General features: G+C 36.7%; 1 protein-coding gene across 1 annotated transcript; it reads right to left on the bottom strand.

Annotated features, from left to right (window-relative positions):
- Positions 1-5,848: 5,848 nt before the first annotated feature.
- On the bottom strand, positions 5,849-6,861 carry LOC122659718. The gene has a single exon (XM_043854825.1). The coding sequence runs from the start codon at positions 6,704-6,706 to the stop codon at positions 5,894-5,896; it is 813 nt and encodes a 270-aa protein (XP_043710760.1). The 5' UTR covers positions 6,707-6,861; the 3' UTR covers positions 5,849-5,893.
- Between the last annotated feature and the right edge of the window lie 7,401 nt (positions 6,862-14,262).

The following is a 14,262-nucleotide window of genomic DNA, read 5'->3' as shown; positions in this document are numbered from 1 at the left end:
CATTATTTTTGTCTTATTATAACGATCAATTATAAAAAGTACATGCATTACATAGTTTGAGAAATATTAAAAAGAGTTCATGATTCCTTGGCTTTCCATTTTTATTTAATTTTCTTTTCTTCTTTTAAATCATAATTACAAAATTGCATTTTTTTTTTTTTCAGATAAAGTCAGAAGGAAAGAGCAAGTGATGAGGAAAGGGAAGATCAGGAACATCAACATCCAATTATTTACCACTGCCTTCTTTTGAGTCATTCTCAGAGGATAAAAAAAGAATGGCTTTTGAAAGAAACATGTATAATTTGTTAGCAAGCCACACGCACCATTTAGTTAGTGTCCCTTTACTTTTCAATATTTCATCTGTGTGAAAGAGAAAGAAAAAAAAAATATGAAAAGGGTTGGGCTTGAGTGGGTCCAATTTTCTAAATTCATTATTGACATGGACCCAACTTATTATTAGAGGTGGGCTGGCTTTGGGCCCTGGGGATAAGCACTTGGCTTGCTCTTCCATCATCCTAGAATTGGGCTTTAGGAGAAGAGGGAGAAAAAAAGTCAATTCTAGGATAGGGAGCGTGTCATGACAAGGTTTATGATGTCTCTTTCCCAATTGGATCAAGTCCCTTGATTCTGCTAAGGAATCCAAAAAAAGAAAAGTATCATACTAATGTATCTTATTAGAGGTGACCCCTTGGACTTAAACTCTCTCTCTCTCTCTCTCTCTAGTTATATTCTGATATGACTTTGTTTACATTAAGTTCGTGAACAGACGTTAGCTCAGTTGGCTGGAGGCTTGCCAGTTGAAGTGCTTGCCCATAGGAGGTCATGGGATTGACTCTCCTGGTCACATTTGTGCCATTAAAGGGCACCATTTCCCCCTCCCCCCTTCCCCTTGTAGTTGTAGCTCTGTTGGTTTGTCTTAGCCTTCCCTTTGTAATTGTAAGTATAGGCCTTGTTAGACCAAAAAAAAATTATCACAACCCCCTTCTAGGACAAATCCAACCAAGATTGGAGGTCAATCTAGACTACAGGGTTAAGTCATCTTAGTGAAATTAATATTCAGAATGATCTGTTCAATCAACCAACTTAAACACAACCTTTTTATCCCAAAAACTCGAACTATTAAGTCAAGACTATAACGTATATCAAAATACAATAACACCACCGCACATGCAAACTGACACATAGAGAACTCTGCACGTGTTACTAAGGGGCACAACAATATAGAACATAAATCCCTCACACTTACCAAGGATTGAACACTTGACTTCATAGCTTTGATACTATGGTATTAGAGCACCATGGTCATTACGTAAAAATATTTGTGTACGGTCATTCCACCTACATGTCACCTACATATTTTCATTTATACTCTAATTTTAACTACTTGTGAAGGAGTTTTATGAATAATGGCACATTGGTTGATTTCAGACCTTAGGTGTTTTCATATTCTGAATTTTTCTCCTCTCAGGTTCCCTGTCCGGTCAGGTTCGTAGGTTCTTCTAATAGGGGGGCAGAAATGATGCCTCACCCCCTACCCGAACACATTACTCGGGTGGGGTGAGGTCGTCATTTCCGCCCCCCTACGAGTCAAACCTGCGAACCTGACCGATCAGGACCTGAGAGGAGCACGATCCTCATATTCTAGTTGAACCCTTCCACCTAATAGTTCAAACTTTTAGATTGAGATCTGACACATTTATCCCATCAATCTATCCTGAATCAACTAAATCATAATAAGTGAAAATCTAAGCCCACTATTGTAACTTCGAATTAGATGGTTCATTGTAAGGATTTCTTCATCCTTAAGTAGGGGTACTTTATGTTATGACATGGTTCTACCTCACTTAGCCAATAAAGCTTTATGGAGTGTTGATTAATACCAAACATGAAAATGGTTTTCAAAGATACTGCCTACCTTCCCACCAAAATCTAACATCTTAAAAAAAAACAAAAAATAGAGAGATTTTAGTTCCAAGTATACATGGTAGGTCTTAAGGAACAAGTATAGGAATATATGAATGGAAAATTATGCTTTTAAGTATTAATTAATAAACCTATGAGTCTCTTTTCATTGTGGATGATGGTGACTCTGAATATGGTCTTTATGTGAGAGTGAGACCATCAGTTTGGTTGTGTTGGACCCATGGGTAAAGAATCCAAATTTCAAACCTAGACTTGTTCTTAACTTTACTACATCTACTCAAAATAAATATTTTATTTTATTTTTTGTTTGTTTCCTCCTCACAAACTCACTGAATATGGTCTTTATGTGAGAGTGAGACCATCAGTTTGGTTGTGTTGGACCCATGGGTAAAGAATCCAAATTTCAAACCTAGACTTGTTCTTAACTTTACTACATCTACTCAAAATAAATATTTTATTTTATTTTATAATATATTTTTTTAAATAAAGTGGAGTTGGGACCTCATGTATGACCATGACATGACAGCTAACTAAGCAGTAAATGTAAATGGAAAAAACTATCCCTACATAGGCAAGAGAGAGATTATTGCTGGAACAAAGTGACAAATATTAATGTTATCTTCATGCATTTCTTCCCCTATTTTGGTTGAAAACAGTTTTACATACTTAAGATAGCATATCAACAAAGGATAAAGGTGGGTTCCATGGATACACACTTATTTGTAAAAATAGGATTAAAAATACACTACATGAAGAGCTTAGGTAGCTACATAACTTGTTAACCATTATTCTGGTGACCTTGACCTTTGTATTAGCAAAGAATGAGAGAAAGTTACACTACATGTAAAAGATTTAAAGAGAATATGTGCATTAAGGTCAAGATAATTTAGATTTTGGGCTTGTTAAAAGCAAACTTTTGTTGACTCACAAGGTTAAAGTATGCAAATTTGTGGTGTTTCAAGATATAATTAGATATGGGGAGAGGGTTCTCTGAGCAAGCAGGGTACTCTACATCTTCTCACATTAAAATTTTTAATTATTTTTTTTTTCCTTTAAAAAAACTAATATAAAAATACATGTGAGGAGGTGTAGTGTACATCTTAGGCTCAGAGAAGTTTTTTTAAGAAAAAATAAAGCAAGAAAAGTTACATTAAAACATAGTAATACACTTTAGATCATGGGAATATGAGATGACACAGATTCTCCCTTGCAATGACCAAAATGCAAATGTAATATATTCAACAATAGTTTTAGGGATCTTTCAATAATTAAAGGTATTTGGTTAACAAAGTATAAGGTTTGATGCATTATAACAAGAGAAATGTTAGATTTCCTATTTTTCTCCTATTCATGCATTGACACTAGTCTTTTCTTTACCAAAAAAAAAAAAAACACTAACCTTTCCTATAGAAATAAAATAAGGGAAAAAGATCTCCACAATGTCAGTATCCCAACCCCTTTTGCACGCTCCTCCCCGACACCTATTTCACTGTAGCACCCCTCCCCTTTGAAACCCCAATCCCCCTATTTATGGGTTTTCATAATTACCCCTATACAACACCTGAAACTGCACACAAGCGTCGGAGGGAACTCTCTCCCATAAAATAAAAATGGATATGTGAAGGAGGACCCCTCTCTCTCTCTATCTCTCTCTCTTTTTCTTTCTTGCCCAAATTTCTCCAACTAATGGATAAGAGCAAGTGAATATGAAAAACAAATTGCACAAAGGCATTGTCTGTTGGTACCCACCACTAAACAGAGCAATAGAACATGCCAAACCATTTTAACTTGTTAAATATCAATGGGTCCCTCAATCCCTCCATTTAGACATAGAGAAAACCACCAAAAAAAGAGCAAAAAAGAAGAGAAAAGGAAAGGGAGAAGAAAAGAGAGGGAAGGTTTTGACATGTCCCTGAAGGAATATATTATAATACAGAGGGAGGCACCATGAGTGGAAGCAACATTGGAAGTATATGGTAGTCCCTTGAACATACCATTAGCAAGAAATTAACAAAGTTTCCTTAACCAACCCATAATTCATCTATGAGTGGAGTTAATCATGAGAATCTTAGTAAAAGTTAGCATTAACACTTCATATTACTGCACTAAGAATCAAATAATGCGTATATAAATGTCTACCTTTTCTTTCTTCTTCCTTTTTTTTCGTTTTTTTTTTCCTTTCTTGCCTCCTACTTAGATGCTAGATGGCCTTATTGCGTGGTGGGTCATGACTTGGTGAAAGTGAAGCTCTTTACAGGTAACAGGTAATAGTAGAACAGAGGTCCAAAGAAGAAAATACTGTTGAAGACTTGCAGGTCTTCTTCAATGCATTTCCTAGGCCCTTCTTTAACAATTAATCTCTTCTGATATGAGATCTCTGGTTTTGTACCTCAGCTATGTTGTGTTAATGAAAAAGGAACTCCCTCTAGAAGTGAATTTTTGCCATGGGCCAAAAAAGAAGGTTTTAATGCATTACACTATAAAAATTACTAACAAATTAACTACTTAATAAGCCTCTCTCAGTCTCTCTCTCTCTCACACACACACACATATATTTGTTAACAAATCTGTTGAGGTGAAATATTCTCCATATCCTACAAAAGCTACTAAACAAGCTTAAACATCTGCTTTTGGAGTGAATCAAAATCACTTAGGCTGCGTTTGGTATGTATGCGTAGAATGCATATACTAGGTCGATTTCATAATCTCGAATGATAAAAATAGTTGTTTTTATCGTTCAAGAATATGAAATCGAGCTAGACTGTATTCCAAGGATCCATACCAAACACAACCTTAATATCCCTGTTTTCCCTTTCTGGTTTTTGGTTTCCCTGAAATATTCACGAATACCCCAATACCCATCATAAGAAATAGCTGCAAAACTTGAGTACCCATCATCTAATATTCTTTCTAATTAATGAATCCAACTATTGGCAACACAGAAGAAAAAGAGCGGAACAGAAAACAAAGAGAATTTGCAGAGATTATATTGTAGAAGCGCAAGAAAAAAGAGAGAGAAAATGAGGAATCTTTCAAAGTAATAAGTAAAACACGGAGACTACGCGTCTTCATCTTTGTCACAGTTTAGTTTAGTTTAGTTTAGTTCATAGCTTCATAATGTTAGCTATCCTTGTCAGTGCATTTGGATTTTGGAAGAACCCATTAATGGAGAGCATATCCAACATCCACTACCCAACAGCATTTTGGAATACATTCTTTTATATCTCATCTTCTCCCATTTCTTCAACACAAGAAGAAAATCTGACCTCAAAAGTCCAAACCCATCATCCAAAATCACAGTGCGTGCGTGACAGACAACCTCCAGAGATTTTTCCTGATTCTGTCTCGAATAATCTTCTCATTATGTTCTTTAACTTCCATTTTTAAATTATCATTTATTCTCCTCAGAAATACGAATAGAATAATTTAGATTTCTTTTCCTTTACAAATTCTCTTCTTCTTCTGTTGGGGCAGGAATGGATAGAAAACGAGAATCAGAAGATGATCGAAATTAAACGTTTATGAGTATAAGAGGCATCTAATTACATAGATTATCGGCATCTTATTACGTAGATTATATATCTTTCCTGAAAACAGGGAAAGGGGAATAATAATTGATGAAAAAAGAAAAACGAAATCAAAAGACAATAATAATAATAAGAAGAAGAATAGGTAAAATACAAAAGATTCTTGCTTCTTTTGCGAATATTAACACTGTACATCTACATCAATGATCCATCCATGGCCTCATGAGGTGAAGGGTAGTAAAAAAGATGAGATATGTAACAAGAAAAAAAAAAAAAACACAAAAGAAGGGATTCCGTGAAAACTGAAAAGGGTGGTGGGGAAGAATTTTGATTTTTGATATTTCATTTCAGCACTGTAACTTGTGAATTTTATATCGACACAGTAAAATTTAGGTTTATCTCGTTTTTTCCTTTTTGAAATGAAGGGAGGTTTCAGCAGCGAATCAGCATAAGTTCTGTAGAACGATGTCCATGGATTCCTCCTCCCTCTGAAACTTCTGATGCTTAGCAATGAAGGCTTCTACTTTGCGCTGGAATTCTTCGTTACTCATGTTATCCTCATCAGTGTACGAGAACGACGCCATCTCCTCTGACGCTTTTTCTTCTTCCCTTCCGACCTTCCAGCATCTCTCTGTTTCCGACCGCCGGAGTCCTCGGTGCGGCTTCTCCTTAGCCTCGCTCTTCAATTTCAACTTCAAGTTCTCAGATTGAGTCCTCCGGAAGATGATCTTCGAATCCGATGAAGCCATGTGCTCGTCCGGGTATGAATGGGTGAGTGTTCTCACTCCCTCTTCTTCGTACATTGTGTCTTTGTTCTCGTATGTGAATTCCTCCGGCAGCTGAGTTGGGAGTGATGGTAATGGAGTGTTGTCGGATTGGGACTTCTGACGAGTATGATTATCGCTGTTGTTGTTGTTCTTGACGAACTCGTCGTAGACATTATCGGTGGCGGAGGTGTTGGGGTTGAGGCCGCCATGGGCGAAGAACTGGCCGGATTTGGCGAAGAGTGTGAGAATGATGACGTTGCCGACCAGGAAAACGAAGCCAGGGCTGACCAGAACCTCACAAAACTCCTTGAAATACTGGCCGGAGATTCTGACGGCAATGGGGAGGCGAGTGGAGAACCAGGAGAGTAAGATTAGAGCCACGCATACCTCGAGGCAGCGGAACAGGTTAGCTATCTTTCGAAGACGACGGTACCTCAGCATCGCGTTCACCTTCTCTGCTTTTACGTTGCTCACATCGAATGAATCCATCGGAGGTGAAACAGAAAGATCAATTTAAAGAGGAGAGTGAGAAGCCGAAAGAACTGAGATTTGATGGTTGGTTTTTCTCCCTCCGAAGTCTTCAACTTCCAAAAGCGTTTTTCTTGCCCAAGAATTATTATGAGTAGAGCTTGGGTTTCCCGATAAGAGTTATATGAGTTTCTACACGACAAACGCAAACTTTTGAGCTTCTCCTTCCAATCTACTTCAGCACTGATTACAGGGAAATCTACAGAGAGAGAAGAAGAAGAAGAGAGGCACTATTATTATTAACAAGAAAGGAAACAGAAATCTAGAGAAGAGAGCAGAGATTTATATATAAACAGTTTGGGTTGGGGAGGGAAGTGGAAGTTTGGGACTGTGGGAGTTTTATAAAGACTGAAAGCCCAATTCTATTGAGCAGGCCTTTTATAGCCTCCTTTCCTAATTTCCTCCATTTTCTTTATTTATTTATTTTGGTTTTTTTTCTTCTTTTAATTAAAGGTTTACTGTACTAGAATTCCCTTCTTATCTAAATTGGATTTTTAAATAAGAGGAAGAATAATAAATAGGGTATATTGAAGTATTTAACTATTTATGATAAGGAATTCGAAATCGAGTAAGTAAACCCCATTACGAAAACCCGAGCAGTTTCGCTCGAAACGTTTAAACAAAGCACAACTGGCGTAGGGACCCAGTATGGAATTATTATCGCCAGCGTGGCAATTTGACATTTTCCTTTCTTTCTCTCTCCTCAACCGTGAAATACTGTATGAGGATTGAAGAGGTCCAACTCTAGAAGAGGATTTAGACTCAGTTCAAGGCTTCGATGTCGGATGCGCTTTATCGGCCTAGTCGTTTCGATGTCAACTTGACTGATACTACTACTTAAGGGTGTCAATGGGTGGGTTGGTGCGGTCCGGTTTTGATTCGGGTTTTTTTATTTTGATGTGGTTTTTAGAGAAATTGAGACCAATCTAATAAGAATTTTTTGATTTCGGTGCGGTTTGATTTTGTATCGATTTTAATTTATGATAATGGTTTGATATCGGTTTGGATTCGATTCGGTAACGGATTTTTTTAAACAAGTTGAATTTGGTTTGTACCTGTTTTCTTCTCTTTCTCTTTTCAACTACATAAAATATTTCATTAGCCTCACACTTAAAAAGGAGATCAATGGAACAAGCACTGTTACAAATCAATTTTCCTATTTTCATAATCTCATACTCATTGATATGTAACGATTTATCTTATAATCATAAATTTGTTCACTAATATTGAAATCAATTCAATGATTCATAACCTTATACTCATTATTTTCTTATCGGTTTCATTTGGTTCGGTTTTTGGTTTATTATTGATCGATTCGACGCGGTCTAATTTTCAACCGATGCTGTCGTACCCCAGTCCAAAACCAATCCAATAAGGATTAGTTCGGTTCGATCTTGGGTTTTTTCTATCAGTTTTGGTCAACCTTAACGGTTCGAGCTAGGTTTTGACACCCTTACTAATACTTGATCCATAACGAAATGGTGGTATTGGTACAAGGGAGGGTAAAATGGTTTTTTCTTAAAATAAAGAAAAAAATAAAGCTGTCATGCTATTGTGACATCTGCACTCAAACACAGGAAAGGAAAAATGACCACCCGTCCCTCATGAAATAAAAAACTCACATATTGGTTGCTCTTAACACACTATTATTGGCCCTCATAGTCTGCCAGTAATCTCCTAAAGAAAATGTATCAATACACGTACAAGTATACAATTAATCCATTTTAGTATCTCTATAAATATGGGTACTGATATATAGTGATACCTAAGCCTAGGGGTGTCAATACCCAACCTGAACCGGTGAAACCGGCCCGAACCAGCCCGGACCGAACTCTTAATGGTTCGGTTCGGTTTGTGGATCCATAAAGACAAACGGTTTGGTTTGGTTTGGGCTAACCCGACGGTGCACCGGTAGCCCGAACCGTTAGGCCCGAACCCAAACCGAATCGACCTAACCCGATAAATGAGTAAATCAGTAAATGCCTAATGCCCCATTGCCCCCTAAATGCGTTGTGATAGTTTTTTACTTTATCTCATATCCTTTGTTAGTGATTACCCAACCAATTGTATCCATAGGCCATAGGACATAGGATACAAAGATGCATTGTATTTGAAATATTTTATGTACTTAAAAGAGAAAGAGAAGACAAATTAACACTAACCGGACCTTACTAGTTATATAAAACCGGTACCAAATCGAATCCAAACCGATATCAACTCGTTATCATAAACCGAAATCGATACGAAACCAAACCGCACTAAAACCGAATATTTCTTAATGGTTTGGTTTCAATTTCTATAAAAATCACACCGAAATCGAAAAGCCCGAACCGACCCGTTGACACCCCTACCTAAGACCATGCAAGATTGTTAGGTGCTGGGAAGGCGGAAAGGACCAGGGGTGCCCCTAAAAAAACAAATTTTAAAAAATTTATTGATTTATACCGATAGTTGAAACCATTATTTCAAGTTTATAACCCATCATCTATCAGGCCATTACGGCTGATACGTGATGCCGTGATGAATAAGTGTTAACCTTCGTCAAAGTGTGAGACTGGACTGAGACGGAGACGGGACTGCAGTCTGCAAAGAGCATTCTTAAAGAAGAGACTGCTACGGACGAATCCTGAATTCATGAGAACCACACGTGAGCCCTCCGATACACCAATTCCCCATGCTTTGGCACCTACCACTACTCCAAAGTCAAGTCCCCAAATAATATATACTAACCCCCACAGAGTTTCTGTGAACCATCACCGTACAGTCAAATCACAGAAAACTTGTATTTGTTTGGGTTTTCACCAACCTGACCCAGTCAAATTAGGGGGAATTCTTTCCTAATGGAAGGTGCCAGTGGAAATGCAAACACAAGCATCAGGTGAGTGGTCATTTCGACCTTCCATGGAAGCGGGATTGTCATTTTACTTCCTATGTCTTGACATGTACAATAAATTTCCTATGGGCTCGTTTTTTTTTGTCGGAAAAAATTGGGATAGATAAAAAAAATGGAAAAAATGTATTATTTTCTCATAAAATATTAATAATGTGTGTGTTTGAATAAATGGGATGGAAAATCTTCAGACAAGATTATTAAATGCATTTATTTTTGTCCAGTTGTTTGATGAAGTGGCACCTTTTTTTTTAATCCATCCCATTCACTTTCAAAGTCCTATCAATTTGCACTATTCATAAAAAAATTACTTTTGAATCTATATGTTACTTTTGAGTCTATCTCTCTCTTTTTTCCATTTTCTTCATTTTTCATGGAATCCCACCCCATATCTATTGCTTCTCTTTCTCACTAAATCCCACCACCCCGCTACAAAATGTATATTCCATTGTTTCTTTTTCTTATCATCCCTACCCACAACATATGGGACCGACCCTCACAAGTTTCCCACTTCTTTTTATTCGACAAATAAATCGGATCGTAACATGAAATATTTCTCCAAATTATTAGAGCTTGGTTGGTATCGCTTTCGCTCCAACAACATTTTTTTTGTCATTATCCATGTTTTTTGCCTCTAAAATGGTGTTTGAAAACATATGTTGAGCTGTTTGTTAATTTATTTTAAATGGAGAGGGATAAGAATAATTATTTCGTACTGTCCAATTAAACAAGTAAAGATTTGTCACCTTTGCCCATCTAAATAGGAATAGTTATTGCACCTAAAAAATTAATAATTATGACCATGGTTAGCATTCCACCAATACGAGATCAGCACGATAGCAAGATCGATGGATAGCAATACTGACCTCAAACCATAATTATGATATGTATATGAACATTAAATGCATGGTTTTATTTCATGTTATCGATATAATATTAATACAAATCGGACCATCAAGTCTGAATCGAATGAAAATGCAAAGAAATTACCTTTTTGATCAATTTCACCAATACATATCGATTAGTTATCAATATCAGTCATGGTTAATATTGATACAATCAAGACAATCGGTCAATCTGATACCAATACTTAAAATCGTGTATATATACATATATTCCATAATATAGACACAGTAACTCAATGATAATTAATTTATGCATAATTTCTCTTTTGATAGAGTAAAGTACTCTTAAATTTTAAGTTCGTGACACTTCCAAAAATCCCCAAATAAAAGGTAAAAGAATGTTCGATGCTTTACTTATAATTGAGAAGATGGGACCCATATATTGGTGGGGTTTTGTTATGATGGAAATGTTGAGGTAAAATTGAGATAAAATAATTCTTTAGGAGGTTCACTTTTGTATAGATAGCCTCTCATCTGGACTTGTTGACCTTGTGCACAAAGATACAGTATGTCACCGTTACTTTAGATTGTAAATCTTCCTTATTCTAATATAATTCTTTTCTTATTCTAAAAAAAATAAATAAATAATTTTTCCCGTGAATAGATATCATAGGCATTTTGAAGTGTCACATCAACGGACAAAACAATTAATGATGTCGCTTGAACTGTTGTAAGTTCACCACCCCAATTTAACAAAACAATGTCGGGATGGAATTTTGAAAAGTCACATCTGCATTTTTTTTACCCCAATTCTTCCATCCCACCTAAGTCCCCTCTAAACAAACGGGGCCCAAAACTCTATTGGGGCTTTCTTATACCCTTTTTTCCCCCATTGAATTGAACAACACACACAAATTAGTATGCAAAATTTAGTTTTACATAGTGAACTATCCTTAACACAATGATAATTTTTCTTCTTTGCGACTTAGTGGATGTAGGTTTGAATTCAAAAACAACCTCTCCACGAAGAAGGGTGAGATTGCATATATTATTATGAATCTCCCCACACTCGCAATGATGGGAGCCTTATGCCAATGATATGCCCCTTTTCTTGGGTGAGAGCCCAGAGGTATGTCCGTTTTTTTAACAAAATTAATTTTAAGTATTAATAAAGTACATGAGATTTACCAACTGCTACAAAGTACAACTGAAGCAGAAGGAAGAGGACATGGAATATGAATGATATAGTAAATAACATAATAAAGACGAATGAGCGGAAGAAGCTTTCAATTCCCAGATACTAATGCTATAGCCTATAAAAGTGGAGTGGCATTTTGGGTTCGGGAGTTTTCTGTGTTTAGACCTGTAGTTTTAAGAAAATATTTTCACTAATTCTGTGTGTAGTGCTGTAGTTCTGATTGGAGATGTGCAACTCGGTCGGACATCCAACTTGTACAGAAGTGCAAATGTAAAGTACGATTTCGAACTCGTGTGTTGCTCTCACGTGAACACCCCCCTCCCCTCCCCACGGGGACGAAATGACGAATATTGTTACCTGACTATTACCAAGTACGGATTTTTATCCGTTGTTGTAACTGCAGTGCTGCTGTATTTATTATGCGGCATTGCAGGTGCCATGTGTGCACAGAAAATCTCACATATCACCTGCAGCGCTCACAATGAGTACAAAAATGCTACGATTACAACAACGGATAATGATCCACCAAGTACCGGTTCCTTGCATCCTATTTGAGGTACGGATATAAACTTGGTCAAGTGGTATGAGTTTTTTAAACCCTTTCACAAATACAATTTCTTTCCCACATTTTTAAACATCCATATTCACCCGTCTATTTATAAAACTCATTGGCAAAAGGTTGTGTGCTTGGTTATTCATGGTGCATGATAATGCACACAGTGGTCGGATTGAATTGAAGGAGGTGCACCATAGAACCTCATCCTCTAACCCCATCCAAGGGCTTTGTGCACACCGTTACGAACTCATTTGAATATTTTTTTTTAAACAAAATTTTCTTTCACCATGGTGAATATTCAACCGCCATCTTAAGGTTCACAAAACCCTATAGGGTTTCAATATGTTCTGAAAATACCCTCTTGCACTCATCGAGAACCCTGCGATGAATGGATTGCCATTCACCATGGCTCAAGGAAAAGTCAATCCATATATATTTTTTTTCTAAAAACTATTACTACGTTATATTCACTTAAATATTATCTTTTATGTCATCATTTACGACTAGGATTCTAAAATTGGATTCAATGTTGAATCGATCTCTACCGATTTGATCTGGATTGGATCGAATTCAGTCTCTATTGATTTTGATCCAAATCGAATCGCAATTGGTCCCAAAAACACTAGAATTGGTCTTCAAATCTGAAAAAACCCAACGACCGATAACCAGAACCCTAAAATCGGCCAAAATTGGGATCTGTCATGGTCCATTTCAATACGATTCGAACCACTCGACCGATCCAAACCGACTGATTAGACTAGTGCGATTTTGATTTTTGAAAGAGTGATTTACAGCCACATATTCCAATTCCCAGTCGATGCTTTGTCAGTAGAGTGCAGGCTCTTAAGAGATCATAGGTTCAATTCTTCTATAATGGAGTTAAGGTTTTTCTCATAAATCGATATAAAGGAGCACACCATTAAGAAACCATGAACTGGTTTCAAACACAGCAGAATGTAGAAATCATTTCATGTGAGAAAGAAAGAGATAAATTAAGTACTAGTATATCCTCTCCATTAGTTGCTCTTGGATTTTGGAACCCACCCATTATGTTTGGTTAGGAAAAAGTGAAGTTTGATTGTTTGAATTATGGGGGGAATTGCACTTTGTGATCGAGCACGCCCTGTCTACCTGTGGTTAGAAAAGAAATAACACGACTAAATAAATTAAGTAATTAAAGGTACAAAGGTAGGGTTAGTTGTGATTAGTGACTGTTATTGATCATCTTTCTTCTCTAGTGTTTATTTGGGCCGTCCAACAAATCAATTATTTTCCTCTTCTGCAAATTTTTTTTTTATGCGTATCTTCTTTCCTTCTTCATTGTCCTCTGGATTGATTAATTTATGCGTGTGTTTGAATCATCATTTTGAGAGAACATTAAAGAATTCTTTCCTCATGCCTTCTTCCCATCTATGGTCTTAGGAATCGGTTGCGGATTGGTGGAATCACCGGATCTGTATCAATATTGGTGGTCCTCGATCTTGATTTTTGGTTGATCCTATGTCAATGGATCGATATGAATGGAAAGGCCAAATGATAAGAAATCATTGCTAAAATATAAACGCTTTTATTTGACTCCTAAATTACCTTTGCGTAGCCCACCTAGGAATGACTTCGTAAGAGTCCACCTCATTATGCACATGAAGGATGATGTGGCAATTCTAACCATTTGATAAAGAAGCGCATGGTCTGGATAAACTTGAATGAGAAAATAACATCTTTCACCAACATTAATAAAGAAATCATAAACTTTATTAACAAATCCTAAGGCATAAGTAAAGACTACACGGCTGGTTCACAACCCCTAAAAGGCCAAAAGTTAGGGAGTGCATATAGGACTAGAGGGTTCTCTAATTATTATTAAGCCCACCCATGAATCCATGACCCATTAAAGAAGGCATGGGAAGGAATCAAATTAAAAGGGCATTTCGAATACCCAAAAGGAAGGCAGGCCACTTTAAGAAAGAACGCATTTTAGGACGCTTGATTAGTGGGTGTTAAGTGGTACCAAAGTAATTAGTGGAAGAG

The sequence above is a fragment of the Telopea speciosissima genome, chromosome 4 (assembly GCF_018873765.1).
Source record: "Telopea speciosissima isolate NSW1024214 ecotype Mountain lineage chromosome 4, Tspe_v1, whole genome shotgun sequence".
In the NCBI taxonomy this organism is placed as follows: domain Eukaryota; kingdom Viridiplantae; phylum Streptophyta; class Magnoliopsida; order Proteales; family Proteaceae; genus Telopea; species Telopea speciosissima.
Note: the sequence above shows the minus strand (reverse complement) of the source record. Positions and strands in the feature narration are given on the sequence as shown.

Bases quoted from the DNA above. Each gene is read 5' to 3' on its own strand.
- LOC122659718 (XM_043854825.1), bottom strand. From the start codon at position 6,706: ATGGATTCATTCGATGTGAGCAACGTAAAAGCAGAGAAGGTGAACGCG.